We start from the raw sequence: 14,715 nt of genomic DNA on the forward strand, positions 1-14,715 counted from the left end.
ATTGAATTTATGTTTCTTGCTTCGAACGGCCCGCGCGTTCGGCTATTTCCTTTCCCTCTCTTTTTTTCTTGGATTGGACTTTTGGTTCTTCTCGTTAGACTGATTACCGACTTGTACAACACGTCTTGCTTCGTGTGTTTGCCGCTTGTTGGGATTTCTTTCTCTCATTGCAATACCTTTCCATGCGCTCCTTTTGGTTTATCGTGAATGCTTTAGCCTCTCTTTGACTCTTGATGCTGCCATCTTTCTTGTTTTGCACTTGGCTGTATGAGTTTTTGGCAGATATGACCGTCGTCGTCCCTTGTAGCTTAGAGAGTTTCTCATGTTCCTGATGCTTGATCTTAATCTTGGTTGTACGGCGTATACGCATGAGGATTTTTGCTTCCGAGCGGTTCTTTGGTTCAATGCGCTTGGCTTGGATGATTCCCCTTGTCGCTTTTATCTTCCTTTCTCGAGTTTCTTTGAGTGGTTGGAGAGGCATTGCAATGTGAATGTCTTTTGATCACATTGATCATGCTTTTTTGTCATGTAGGTTTATGGAAGATAGACAATATATGGATGATGTTGGTTAGAACTTGAAGCATGAGTGTTATTCTATACTGTGAATACTTGATGAGTAGACTAGGCCTGTTGTTGATGGTGCCTTCCTTTTTTGCTCCTTCCTCTTTCCCAACTTCCTGTTTACTTTCTCTTCATTTAGTAAACCTTTTCTCTGTTCCTTCCACTCCAAAAACCTCGCCATCTCTCTTACTCCATCTTTCCCGTCAAGCACCTTAACATCAACAACTTGAACAGAGCACACGACGCGTCCCCATCCATTCTACCGCCCATCACATCTCACCTTTATCCAACTACACGATCCACACACACAATGCGTTACGAGAACTGGGATGTCCTTCTCTTCCCAGATGGCACCAGAGTGCCCATCCAGGAGTTCAAAACACAATGCTTCGTTACCAGAGATACCGAATCCCCATATCTCCAGAACCCGACTATCCTCGGCCCAACCGCCTACCTTCGCGTCCAGGGCAACCATGGCCATATTCCCATCTTGACCTCTTTCATCCCGACGATGCCACGCGATAGTCGATTTCGCGTTTCGATTCACAGCTGGGAGCACCCCCGCCCCAGCAGGTTGATTGAGAGCTTGATGCAGCCGGATGATGTCTTGTTGTACGAGGCGCGTGTTTTTGTTGATGGAAACTGTGTTGCGTGAGTCTTGAGTCTTGAGGAGTGAAGCATCTACCTACGGATTGGGACTAATTGTTTTATAGGGCAGGTGTCTTTGGACAGAGAGCGGCGTGGCCCTATGTTATCGGTGAGTCCTGGATGTTCAACTTTGTTTCTCCCCTGGTTTGATGTTTGGACTGACGCTTCTCCTCTCTCTCAAGATATGAGCTCTGGTATTTATCAACCTCCCAACTGCACATGATGGTGTTGTTTTCTAACCTGACTAGATATCGATCGTGAGGGGAATCAAGACTCCCTGCGATTCCCTCCATTCCATGGCGAGATCCTGGAGCAGCGGCACTGGAACGCTTCTGATGAATTGGGCCGGATCAAGATTGTTCTTGCAGAGGGCTTCTCTCGTCCCAATCGCTCGCCCCCGTTTGAGAGAGTCAAAGATGTTATGTTCTTCTCTTTCCAGCATGCCCCTCAGCGTATGTATACCATGTGAAATTGAGTATGAGAAGAGCTTGGTGATGTACTAATTGTTATGAATAGACATTTTGGAGTTTTCCCAAATCGCATGGCCGAATCCTCAGATGTGGCCTCAAACTGCGTCTCGAACTGTGTACAAGGTCGACCAGAGTGCCGATCCGAGGGAGCAGGAGGATACTCATGCCCATTCACCTAGAAAACCTGAAACGCGCGTGCCCATGACCTCCATGGCGTCAATGGTGGCGAACAATCCATCCAGCAGCAGTCAAGCACCTATTGCATACAACAACGCTTGGGCTTCGGGTCGTGCCTTTCCACTTTCGACATCCCAGTTGTACCCATTCTCCTCGGCACAAACTCCCTCCCGAAATCCTCGTTGGCCTGGGTTCCCAGATCGTCAACACGCGTCATTCATCCAGCCCGTCAGGGACCCATTCGTTGATGATGTGGCCTGGCGGCACCGCGGTGCCCGGTCGTCCCGTGAGGATGTCCCAATGCCAGACTACAGCACCTCTTCCGGTAGCCGGGCAATCTCCAGCATGACTGGTATGAGCTTCGAGCATAGCAAGCACTCGAGCATGTCCGCTCCCATGGATGAGGAGCGCTACAATCTACTGATCGATGCTATGACCCCCACGAAGCTTCCCATGGGCACTCGCGCCCCTTCAAACACACCTTCGACTATGGCCGTCCTTCCGGTCAAAGCAGCGGCCACTCCCACAACTCAAGTTCGCAAAGCAAGTGGCAACAACCAAGGTTCCATGCGGACTTCACGTCTTCATGAACGTTCGCAGCCTAGTAGCCGTGACGTTTCTGGTTCTATCAGCATTCAAGAGAAGAGTACTGTTAGTCCCAATGTAAACGTGAAGAGTCGGAAGGAGGGCGAGAAGGAGAAGAAGGAGAACGAGACTGATCTGTAGTTTGAGAGGGGTTGGAAAGAGAAGAAGGAGGAGACATGTAATATTCTTATGGAGGACTCGGAGATACTCTTTTGTTGATATCTTTACATAGCACGCAATCCAGAGGACTGTTTCTACAACGCTTGATCATGTATGAAGAGCTTGACATTGGCATAATACCTATGAAAGACGTCCATTTCTGATACAAGTAGATGTCTCGTAGATGCCAGTACTGTTAATCATGTGTTTGCTTGATATCTAATATCAATGGCCACACCATAGTAGTATTGACCTCTTCTCCGTGTTTGTCCTCTATGGAAACTCCCTTCTCAATCTAGAAGGCACGCGTCCCCTCATCCCCCGTGATCGTGACTTCGTCGTTGTGTTATTTAATCACGTCTTTTTCCTTCTTTGTTTTCCTCTTTTTCTCTCCATCCACAGCCACTTCCAGTTCAACTTCCCATCCACATCCACAACCACCAAGACTCGTTCTCTACCTACACCCACTTGAAGTCCCCCTCAATCCTACTCTCTCCATTCATCTCTCCATTCAACAACACCTCCTCGCCTCGAGACATTGTCACCATGGCTCAGCAGGGTGCTGGTGATACCCCGAGCCTTCAAGCTCAAGACACCCCGATGACTGATCAGGGTGTTACCGGTACGTACCTCTTCTCTACGTGGCTTGGGAGGTTATACTGATGGATTGTGGTAGACTCGTCGACGTCGACTGTCTTCTCACCCCCGGAGACCTCCCTGTCAACTGCCCCGACTCCCATGGAGATCCCTACTTCTATGGAGGTCTCGTCGACTGAGGGCCCGTCCACTGGCATGTACCACTTGCGTGCGTTCCTGGAGACCATACTGATGGAGATTCCTTTGTGATAGGCTCGTCGACGTCGACTGTCGTTTCACCCCCGGAGACCTCGCTGACAACGGCTCCCATTCCCATGCAGGTCTCCTCCCACGAGGGCCCGTCCACGGGCACAGATTGCACTGTGGACATGATTATATCTGCTTCCCAGGCAGAGCGCGAGGCCAATGCGTTCTTGGAAGCCATGAGTGTGGTTCTGAGCCCGGGACTGAACGGTGGTTTGGTCCAGGGTCAGGGACAGGCCTCGCGTGCCCAGGAATTGCAGAAGGCTCCTGATAACCCCCAACTACCGAAACCGAACTCTGATCTGGCCCAGAGTCAGACTCCCTTGCCTACGCAGGCTTTGAAAAAGAACTCCCCCCATCCTCAGCTTCCGAACAAGGGACAGACCCCAGTCCGTGATACACCTATGGCTGATTCGTCCGTTCCGAGCCTGGGTCAAAAGACTGCCCAGGCTTCCATGCCTCAAAGCATGGAGCGAAAGAATACTCCAAATGGAAGGAACCAGGCTGAAACCTTGCGCATGACTGCTTTACTCCCCCAGACCTTCCAGACCCAGTTGGTCTTGCGTGGAGCCCCGCCTACACCTGTCCTGCCTCAACCGAGCTCTGGCATGGGTCCAATCGTTCCAGCATCCGGTGCTTGGAATGGGTTTGGGTCCACTTCATACGGTGCACCATCTAGACAAGCCTCATTTGGCGAGTCATTTGAAGAGGGTGAAATACGCCGTCCCCAGCCAAATTTAGCATCCGTTCCCCAATCTGTACCGGAGATGGACGATCAGCATGACGACGACGACGACCAGGTATGTTGCGCAATCATTTTTGTCAATCTGTATGTACTGACCATGTATCTCAAAGACCACCCTTGGATCCCTTGTGTTGGAGAAATTGTCGGATCATGAGGCCCTGTTTTACCTTGGTGCGTTATGTATTATGGCTCGTTTGGCTCCGCAGTTCTTGTTCAAGTACGGCGGGAGAAATGGCAAGCAGGTCGGCGCCCGCTTGGTCATGTACGGGCACACCATCTTGGTAGCCCCTGATTTAGGCTCGGCATACATGGCCAGAGTTGTGGCTTGTCGCCGGGCCTTGATTGAGATGCGGAACTACCATCCCGATTGGATGGTTCCTCCGCTGCCAGTCAATGGGGCCACTCAACCCCAGTGGAATTGGGTCAATCTGCTCCATGGTAAGATTTTTGAAGGTCCTTGCATTTTGACCACATTTGCGATGGATAGATGCTAACGAGTTTCTAATCCAAGGGTTCTGCGAAGAGGCTAACTCGCCTTCGCCTATGTACAACACGGCCATCTTGGGCAACCAGTGGCACAGTGAGGTCGCCGTCAAAGATATTTTCTTTCGCACCTTCAAGGGATGCGGAAATATGAACGAGGCTCAAAACACTGTGTCCCATCATGCATTGTATCAGCTCTTGGTTATGGACGAACTTAATGTGGGCGACATACTGCCTGCAGACTCTCCTATGCTGATCTTGCCAGACACTAAGAAGCCAGTGACACCTCCAAGTGAAGAGGCCATTCGCAACAGAACTCGGCTTTTGATGGATGCAATCGGGTCTTTGAGACCTTACCCTGGTGATACCAGCAATTCTCATTCCATGCAGAGTACCCTGGACGCCCTGAATTCCCGTCATCGAAAGGACGAGATCAAACCCCCCGGTGGCGTCTCTAGGCTATCTGGAGGCAAAATTTCCAAAATGCCAGTGAAGCCGGCAAAGCCAGCCCAGCAGAAGGGTGAGAAGAAGCCGGCCATTCCTTCTGCAAAGTCGAAGAGCCACCCTCCACCTCCCCCACCCCCACCTGCCCCGGGCAAGCCTCGAGGTTCTAGACGGAAGGGACGCAGTTTTCGTCGGTACCATGGACGCCTTTCTCCACCTCCGCAACCTAAGGCCAAAGGCAAGAAGGAGGATGTCGAGGCCTCTCGTCCCAGCACTCCGCCAGGCAACGCCAATCTTGTGCCATTGGAGAATTCCAGATTGGCTCCCGTGGAAATGGAGATTGACCCAGTCGTGGATCCCCTGGCAACATTGAAGGAGATGCAGGAAAGACTCCAGAACCTAAGTCCCCAAGCCTCCTTCTTGAGGCTGATGAAGAGTGAGTTTGAATCAATACTAATACCTCTCACCGTATCCCCCTCCTATATGTCTCATCTTCCACATGTCATTTTCTCTTGGTTTTGAACTAACTCTTAATTTCTTTTCCCACAGCAATGTGCTTCGTCTTGAAGATCTCGGAGCCAGAGGTCCGTTGCACGAAGGCCCCAGATGACACTTCTAGCCCGATGTATGCCCACTTCAATGACCCCAACCCCTACCTGACCCGTGCTAGCCCTGTCTTCCTTGCCAATGGGCGCTGGGTTGATGAAGACTCTGCGCACTCGCTGGGCGTGAAGAAGATTATCCTCTTCTTGCTGAAGATGTGCAAAGATGAGGTTGACGTGGATGTGCTTGAGGCTTGCTGGAAGAAGGATCTGAAGTTCTTGAGTAACTTGGAACGAGAGATCGAAGACCGGGTCGACCGGATCGAGAACTGATGAACAGTTCTACAGGTGGACACCGTCCACTGAGATGTTAGAGTGATTGTACGATTTTGTGGAGAGTACGAGCTCGGGTGTTGATGCCGCTGCTTCCTGTCCTGGAGATGCTGGTTGTCATTCTTATGACGGAACAAGTGGTAAGGACGGTTAAGGCAAAGGCGGCTTTTTGAAATCAGAGCATATGGTTTTGAGGACCATTCATTTTTTGATCTGGAAGCTCAACTTTTTATGTATGATTACGATGATATGCTATGTATGATTATGATGTTATGTGTTAATGTGACCTTTGTATTATTATTGATGGTTTTTGTACTTGAACTATAACAGAATCTGGAAAGCAGTCCAAGAATCATCGCGATATGCTTTAACGTAACAATCCTAGATTTAGAGAAGGTTAGCATTTCTTTTACCTTTGAACAGGCAAAAGAAAAGAAGAACACCCCTCGAAAGCCGCACCATCCAGGTGGGTGGGACATTCCATGGCCACAATGGGACATGCGAGTGCATTGATACCACTCGGTTTCGCATACCTCCCTCCAGACTACAGGCCCTTCTTAAGGGGTTGGAAACAGAGGCGACCCTTGAAATTCTCATGGCAAAATGAATGGCCCTACTTTAGCTTGGTTTCCCTATTATGTTATAAGTCGACTTTCCCATGGTTACAGGGATTGTTTCGGGTCTACTTCTCTTGCGAAGGTGGGTGTGCGTAATTTGATGAGTCTAATTCCCCGAGTTGATTTGATATTCATATTGCCACATTTCCCATGTAGACATATATACCAATAACCAACTCAGACATGAAACCCATCTAATCACACAGCAGTCGCAAAACTCCCAAGCAGAATCGTCGCCCCAGCCATCCACCAACTCGCAACCCCAAACGCCCCTTGAACATCCTTCCTCAGAATCCCCCACAAAACACCAAAAAGCAGACTCGGCGGGAAAAACCCAAACACCAGAACCCCCCATATCCGTTTCCAATTCCACTCCTCCCGGTAGAATATCCCCCACGCCTCGGTGACCTCGAGGCCATCTGAGGTTCGTTCGGTGTCTAGTTTCTTGGGTAACTGTTGCATGACGAGATCTGAACCTGGGGCGCGGCTGTCCGGGTCTGCGAAGAAATCCATCATTAGGCGTGGGCCGACTGGTGGGGAGTGCTTTGAGGGGATGGGGCGGCATTGGTATGTTGACCCGTGTGGGGGGACGAGGCTTGGTGGTGGGATGCAGGCGCAGGGTTGACCGGGGATACAGATTTCGTGGTGACAGCGTATGTCTATGTAGTTTGTGCCGGCGTAGAGGAACTGGGATGATTGGTTAGCTTGTGTTAGGTTGAATTTGGGGTGCTGGGTTTGCTTCAGGGTGGATCCATGGTAATAATATACATACCTTCATGAAATGGATACTATGCAGGGTCCTGAATGACCAGAATGATTCCAACTTTCGTTGGTGACTGAAGTAGATATTTCGCAGTGCATGGAAGAGTTGTCGATCGTCGGTGATATGTGTGACGTATTCTTGGTGTAGCTTCATTGGCCGGCCACGGCGGTCAATACAAGAAAGGAGAAGAAGCGGACGTGATGACTGGCTGCCTGTTCCCATGCCTTGAGAGGCTATAGCAGGTTCACTGTCTGGATCGGCGATAGTTTGATCGGTGATATCGCCGGATGAAGCTGTAGATGTACAGGACCTTGCGTGAAGGCCGCTGGAATTTGGGGTATACCGAGCCGCTGCAGACGAGGTTTGGCTCTGACCTTGACTACGATCACCAGCTCTCGATTTCGGCACTGTCGTTGCCCCCAAATATTCTTGAAGAGCTTGAAGAGCACCCGGTTCATGTTCAACATAGTCATCATATAGTCTTTTGCCATGCCGCTGTGGTATGTTAGCATCTCCAAAACCATGCTACGTTGCACGATAACACACTCACGTTGGTCCATCTGAATCGCTTATGCTTCTCTGGTATGTCGCCTTCTCCCCGGCAAAACCGTTGAATCGTATTCAAAAGTGGGTATTTTTCCATGCCTCTCGCCTGGAGCTTCGCCCTCGTTGCAGCTATATCTATTACCCGAAGTCCCCAAAGACTTCGAAAGACAATGCTGCCTTCGATTGCAGCAGATGGTCCAAATTTAATCTGGAACTCCAAGTCACTGGCCCTCAACGGAAGTCCCCGCAGAAATGAAGGAGAGAACCTCAGTCCAAATGCTAATGCTCTAAATTTAATATCGAACCAGAATTCGGCCGAACGATTAGGATTGACAAATTCCTCCAATTCCTTTCGTAGGTTGTCGAATGCAGCGCTTTCCAGAATAAAGCTTCGGCCGTGAGACACCAGCGCCAGAAATGTCTCTAGGTGTTCTTCATCCTCATCACTGCTTGACTCGAGGATTTCTTCTGGTATTGATGGCTTAGCTTTAATATAAGCTGTCAAGTCTCTTCCAACGTTCCGGGCGGCGGGAGTGTACGGCCACTCATCCATGTATCCCAACTCAAGCTTGCTTCCAATTTTGTCAGCGATAAGACAAGCCCGGGTTGCGATTAGCTTTGCAAGATCGAATTCAATTGCTTCACGCGCTTCATCTTTGAGATTCATTGCAAATCCCTTTATTAGTCGTCGAAAATTGCGGACGAAGCGGTCTGGTGAAATCTTCTTTTCCACGATGGCTTGTACGTAGAGTGATGACATTCGTCTATCATAGAAGAAGATGCCGACAAGCTCCTCGATTGCCGTCTGCATCTCATCCATAGTTAGTCGCGTATCTGTTGTCATAGTCGTCGAGGGCAGAGTTGCCAAGGAGAAGATAGATGGTGCGGTTGATATGTCTGACTCAAAGTCATCCGTTTCAGTCATTTCCTCATTAGAGTAACTTGAGCTTCTCGCCACCTCGTTGTCATTCTTTCTTGCCCTGCTATTTTGATGTTTTTCTCCTTCGGAAGCACCACGGTGCTTGGATTCCACAGGATTTTGATCGGCAGGCTTTTCAGCAGTCCAGCCCGATGACAGGCGACAGGCGCAAGCTTCAAATCCCTCGCGGTTGGCGACAGGTTTCTGACAGATTGGACAGCTTTCTGCAACATATTGGCTTAGAACCTCTCGCGAAAGTAAATCATGATGAGTCACGAGCACATGCTTCTCCATCTCATCGAAGGAACTGTGAACAACATGGCAACGTCCGTAAGGGCAAAGCCATGTCTGCTTATGACTATCATGCAAGCGCTGCATAAAGTCCTCGTCTGACCATCTCCCCACGGAGTGACAGATTTTGCAAGAATAAAGCGGCGTGTTTGGATCTTTGTTCTGGGAAAGCACGGTCTCGGTTGTAGACTGGAATGGTGTCTTGAAATCGCGGGGTGCACATTTCTCATCACCTTCTGAAGCATTTTCGATGGGCTTCGTAGTCAAGTTCTCCTCCATTTCAGGTGTGCGCAATGAAGACAATAAAGACACGATCCGTTGGTGTTGTTTGTTTTGGGTTTCCCACTTTATCTTGCTAATGATTGTCGGGATATCGATCTGAAAATCAGGAATCGGATCCACTTCGTCCGATCCCTGCTGGATAGAAGTATCGCCTTGTATAGGTCTAGAATATGTCACCTCCGGCTTCTTGATTCCGAGATCGTGATGCTCTGAAATCGGATTCGAATATCCTTGCCGAACTGTGGGTGCGACAATATCAAAGAACTCTGCCCTTTCCTCACTCCTAGGCGTTTCCGGAGAAGCTTTGTGACGAGCGATTGCCTTTAGAGCCGTATTGAAACCCTTTGCTAAATCCAATAGATTTTCCGAAATTTTATCCAGGACCCCGCGGCTACACAAAAGCCTTTCTCGTAGTTCTCCATTGGGCAATCGTAAAGCGCGCTCATTTTGTTGAAACCCGTTAATACCCACCTTGACTCTAGCCATGGCGGCTAGTATTTCGACCCGCGTAAGGCTATTCTCATCAGGGTTCGGCAAGACGAAGCCCTCGAACAGCCTGCCCGTCTTGAATATACGGAACTGTGGCAGACAACTCTGGAGAATTCCATATGTTGCGGCCACACTCCGGTTCATTTCTTTGTAGGGAGCATAGGCTTCTATAAGGGTCTCTGTTATTTCGCAGGCGGACCGAGCCATGCCCATGAACGCGCTCTTCATAGAATTTGTGTCGACCATGGTGATGGTTGGGTAGCATCTCTGAGATGGACGAGTTAAGCGTATAGAGTATGCAGAGCCCTAGGACGAGAAGGTGAGGACTTTTGTAGTCCCACCTTCGATATAAGTGCGAGTCTCGGGTGCTATAGTGTATTCAGGGCCAAGCTACGTATAAATATGACTATGAGGGGCAGTGCAAGAGCAAGTGCAAGGATGAGGCTGACAGACACCGCCATATCACCCGGGCGCTTAGGCACAATGCGTACTTCTCGCAAGAGAAGCTAGCCAATCAAGCAGTCGATAGAGAATTCATGTACCCTATGTAACACTGAAACTTAATAGTAGGACTTGGACTTTCGAATATCTTTCTTGGCAGGCTTGCAGTATATCAGTGCCAAACATAAACGAATACCCTTGGGACCGGGAAAGAGGAAGTCCAAGTAACGTTAGGGAGCTGAGTCCTAACGATGATGATACTCGCTCGACAAAAAAATAATGAATTCACGAGTTGTTAGGACCTAGGCCTCGTCCATCTAGACCTAACGTCGCGCGCTAGTTACATCGGTTTCGGACATGCCCGAACATAGCATAGCGTTCTAGCATATTTGAGGGTTTCAACTGTTTGGCTAATGCGTCTGGGCACTTACCATAACAGAGTCCCAACAGGTATGCCTTATCTAGAAGAGAATAATGAATTCAGTCTCAAGTATCAAAAACACCACGACCCAGAGAGAAAAACCGGGAATCCAAACTCGACATAACAGAATATGAACCGCAGTATAGGTATCTCAAATCCCATCTCATTAAACACCGACAAACCCAGGAACCCAAACAGCAGCAAGCACAAGCTCTCCCTCCTCATGATTGTCCCTATCATAATTCCAAAGCATAGCATAGCTAAGCTTGGAAACGCTAGTGGTGGTCCAATATATCCATAATCCATACATAGCCCTGTAGGCTAACCCTTGCCCGAATACCAAAACGGCTGATACCATTGCATTTCCATTCCAAAAACAGTAATTGCAATCATCATTGATATGACTCAAGGATATAAAGAAGCTTGTAGAATGGGAAAAACGTAGTGGATTTCCAGATCATAACGCCCGTTCGGATAATGGAAATAATAAGACCAAGTCAAAAGTTAAAAAGAAAAGGAAGTTAGAAATTTGGAAGAAGAGAGAAAGACAATCACAAGAAAAGGAGAAGGAAAAAAAAGGCAAAGTATCAAAGGCATTCTAGTTCTCTTGTTCAAAGAACGAGAATGGGTCAAAAAAGAAGAGGGGAAAATCCGGGGTATAGCAGCTGCAATGACGCCACTGAAACACTGCGGACGCAGGGAATATCGGACATAGGGCCAATTTCTCGTCCCATATCGGGCAAGCAAGGGATTAAGTGACCAGACGAAGAATAAGGTTGTAGTAATAAAACGAAGAGAAGCGAAGAAACTCGTAGGTCACAGTGCAACTAATCTCGAATACAGAATGGCGCCTCCAGGGGTGTTTAGGGTGAGTCCACTCCCAAACCCGTCGCAACAATCATCAACGCCGCCATCGTGATCATTATTTGTGCGGGATATGAATGTTCGACGGGGACAGGAAGGAATCATTTGGTTGGAAAGGAGAGGGATGGGGGGTTTAGGTAATGCAAAACCACACACGCGAGACTCAAAAAAAAAGGAGAGGAGCACACCAACGCCAATCTCACAGCACATGCGCACGCAACACATATCCAAGCGAGGCAGAATAGGTTCCAAAAGAAAAGGTCCAAAAAACAATCAAGGGCAAGAGTTACCCCGCAGGGAATGATCAAGGAGAACGCACTAAAAACGACGAGGAATATCAAATGTACAAAAACAAGGGTATATCGGAGGTTTAAACACCTGAAGAGAACCGTCAAGACTTTTCAAATCATTCACAGGCCGTCACCAGCCCCGGTCTCAACACCGTCGGCGGAGTAGCCCATGTTCGGGTCAAACCCGAAGCCGGTGCCGTCTCCATCGGTGTTAAGGAACGTATCAAAGTCGAAGCTCTCCAAAATATCAGGGTTATCCAGAGTGCTGAAGTCCAAGCTGAAAGCAGAGGCCTGTTGAGATTGACCGTTAGCAAACTGAACACCGAGATACAGTGAGAGATCTGGGTTAGAGTCGTGTCTTACATCAGGAATGGAGAGATCATTGAATGTTTGCTGGCTCGGATCCGGAGTAGGCTGAACCATAGGGGGAGGTGCAGGGGCCGTGGTCTGCTGGGGAGGTGCGGTTGCAGTGGCATTAGGTCCACCCTTAGCGAAGGAGTTGGGAGCATGAGGCGTAACGGGAGTAGACGGAGTCGGAGTAGGTTCATTAGCCTCGGTAGAGGGGGTAGCGGCAGCGGCAGCAGCAGCAGCGTTCTTCTTGTTGGGACGCTATGTTCAAGAAATGTCAATGTGGGGCTCTAGAAAAACAACAGCTGGATCTGTATATCATCACGTACCTTGCGAGTATTCTCCTTTGCACCTTCCTTCTTGCCCTTGGGTGCAGCCTTAGTTGACTGCTGGGGCGTTGGTGGCGCATTGCCAGTAGTTTGAGGAGATGGCGGCTGGGGACGGCCCGCGTTGGCGCCAGCCGGTGGCGCCTGAGGTGGAGGCATGGTGCTGCGATCCTGCGGGGTACCTGCCTGGGGTTGAGTGGCCGGCGAATGCTGAGGCATAGGCTGTCCGGGCTGCCATTGTCCACTAGGCATGCGACCAGCATTGGCGGGAATGGGTTGACCCATTTGAGCTCCAGTAAATGCCGGGTTGGAGCTTGGGGGACGCATGGGCCCACCGGGACCCGGGAAGAATCCGGCAGCCGCCATGTCGGGAGGCATCTGTCCCCCATTCATAGCCATCGATGCGGGAGATCCACGGTTTTGGCCCATGTCACCGGCGCTTGGAGATCCCGGGAGACCGGTCTGAGGCATCTTGGGCGTGCCTCGTTTCATTTGATCGCTGGGGTTCGGTGACGCACCCGCCCTGCTACCCTGGGGAGAGGTGCCCGGAGGCAATCCCTGACCGGGCATTGGGGGCTGGCCGTCAGCACGGGACATGCTATCCTGCTCTTGACGAGCCATCATCAGGCGACGCTTATTCTGCTGTTCAAGCAGCATAAGTTGCATCTGATAGTCCTGGAGAGCATGGTTGCCATGCTGACCGCCAGGTGTTTGCATACCGGGCCGAACCTGTTGCAGCTGGCCGTTTGAGTTGTAGTACTCTGGACCCATGGGGTACATGCCTCCTTGTCCATCCGGCATCGGCACCAGGTCCGCCTGATTCGGCATAACACCGGGATTCATCATACCACCATTCGGAATACCCTGGGAATTCAATGCTGAGCGAGAGTGATGAAGGGCCAAGTTTTGAGCATATACCTGCATGGATTTCTGTTGCACAGCTTGCCCCTGCTGGAACTGCTGGAACTGCGCCGGATTCATAGCCCTTTGCATTCCGTTCGGCATCATCAGCTGCTGGGGGTTTTGCTGGCCTTGCATCTGTCCCTGTCCACGTCCATTGGGAGCCAATTGCTGACCATTCACAGCACCACTTTCGAGGCGAGGGCGTTTCGACGGCGAGGGGGCGTTGTCAGCAGATGCAGGTGACTGTGGCCGATTTCCGTTCATGTCCATTTCAGACTGTTCCCGTTGCATCTGCTGCATCATCTGCATCTGCTGGTTCTTCTGGAACTGGGCGGCCAATTGCTGTTGGGATCTGTAGAAAAGAAAGCGAAGAGGGAAATGATTAGCATCACTACAAGTGGTGGCACGGAGATATGCCAAGGGAAAAAGCATACAGGCCGTTGTTCAGAGCTGCCTTTTGCAAGTTAGGAGGAACCATGCCATTGCCACCACGGCGAACGCCAAGTGGCACTTGGCCGGGCATCATCGGCTGTTGTCGCATGAGCTGGTTGTGCTGTTGCTCTCGGATGCGCATCATGTTCTGGAACGACCAAATTGAGTTAGAATCAGTGACAGTGAAGGTTGGGGGAAGAACCACGCGGGACTGTGGCGTCGCATGAGATTTTTCAACGTACCTGGGTGTGCTGGAGGTATTGCCTCACGTCATTGCTGTTGCCCCGCTTCCGTTGGGCCCAGAAGAAGTCCCAGAAGAGACTGAACCAGTCCAACAAGAAAGACGATTGAAGACTTTCACTGGGAAGGCTGGGTCGAGGAAGATCGTCAGGAATCTTGATTTTCTCGCCATCCTTTCCGTCAGTCATCATAGGATCACCATCGACACCGTTCACGTCGCCGGGCCGGCTACCGGGGCTGGTCTTGGTGCCATTGTCGGTGTTGATCTTAATGGATTCGTCTTGCACGAGTGCACGCGCGCAGTCGTGGTAGCCGCGTTTCAAAAAATAGTCATAGATATAGGTGTTGAGGTTATTGATCATGATCTCGGGGTTATTCATGTTCATGCCGCCGTCATTACGAGGAGCCGTGGAGCCGTTGTTCATCATGGGAACACCACCCACAGGGCCTCCAACCCCGGGGTTCATTCCAACGTTCATCTGGTTCATGGTGGCGAACGGTGGGTCTGTGGCCACCCTTGCCTATGTACTGTAGAACAATTCAAGTCGAAAGATGT

General features: G+C 50.1%; 4 protein-coding genes across 4 annotated transcripts; 2 read left to right on the forward strand and 2 right to left on the reverse strand.

The window, feature by feature from the left end:
• Positions 1 to 871: 871 nt before the first annotated feature.
• On the forward strand, positions 872 to 2,582 carry N7496_000302 (uncharacterized protein; the record flags this gene model as incomplete). The annotated part of the gene is made up of 4 exons (XM_056693233.1): positions 872 to 1,212; positions 1,275 to 1,318; positions 1,458 to 1,661; positions 1,726 to 2,582. The coding sequence occupies 4 exons, from the start codon at positions 872 to 874 to the stop codon at positions 2,580 to 2,582; spliced, it is 1,446 nt and encodes a 481-aa protein (XP_056559962.1).
• A 564-nt stretch (positions 2,583 to 3,146) lies between these two features.
• N7496_000303 (uncharacterized protein) lies at positions 3,147 to 5,987 on the forward strand (the record flags this gene model as incomplete). Its single annotated transcript, XM_056693234.1, has 5 exons — positions 3,147 to 3,222; positions 3,450 to 4,240; positions 4,296 to 4,623; positions 4,673 to 5,548; positions 5,662 to 5,987. 5 exons carry the CDS (start codon positions 3,147 to 3,149, stop codon positions 5,985 to 5,987), a joined length of 2,397 nt encoding a protein of 798 aa, XP_056559963.1.
• Positions 5,988 to 6,802: 815 nt separating this feature from the next.
• On the reverse strand, positions 6,803 to 10,140 carry N7496_000304 (uncharacterized protein; the record flags this gene model as incomplete). Its single annotated transcript, XM_056693235.1, has 3 exons — positions 6,803 to 7,291; positions 7,377 to 7,862; positions 7,918 to 10,140. The coding sequence occupies 3 exons, from the start codon at positions 10,138 to 10,140 to the stop codon at positions 6,803 to 6,805; spliced, it is 3,198 nt and encodes a 1,065-aa protein (XP_056559964.1).
• Positions 10,141 to 12,030: 1,890 nt separating this feature from the next.
• somA (putative cAMP-dependent protein kinase pathway protein (Som1)) lies at positions 12,031 to 14,647 on the reverse strand (the record flags this gene model as incomplete). Its single annotated transcript, XM_056693236.1, has 4 exons — positions 12,031 to 12,519; positions 12,588 to 13,839; positions 13,922 to 14,067; positions 14,162 to 14,647. The coding sequence occupies 4 exons, from the start codon at positions 14,645 to 14,647 to the stop codon at positions 12,031 to 12,033; spliced, it is 2,373 nt and encodes a 790-aa protein (XP_056559965.1).
• Between the last annotated feature and the right edge of the window lie 68 nt (positions 14,648 to 14,715).

Source organism: Penicillium cataractarum, assembly GCF_028827025.1.
Source record: "Penicillium cataractarum strain IBT 29864 chromosome Unknown utg000001l, whole genome shotgun sequence".
Taxonomy (NCBI): domain Eukaryota; kingdom Fungi; phylum Ascomycota; class Eurotiomycetes; order Eurotiales; family Aspergillaceae; genus Penicillium; species Penicillium cataractarum.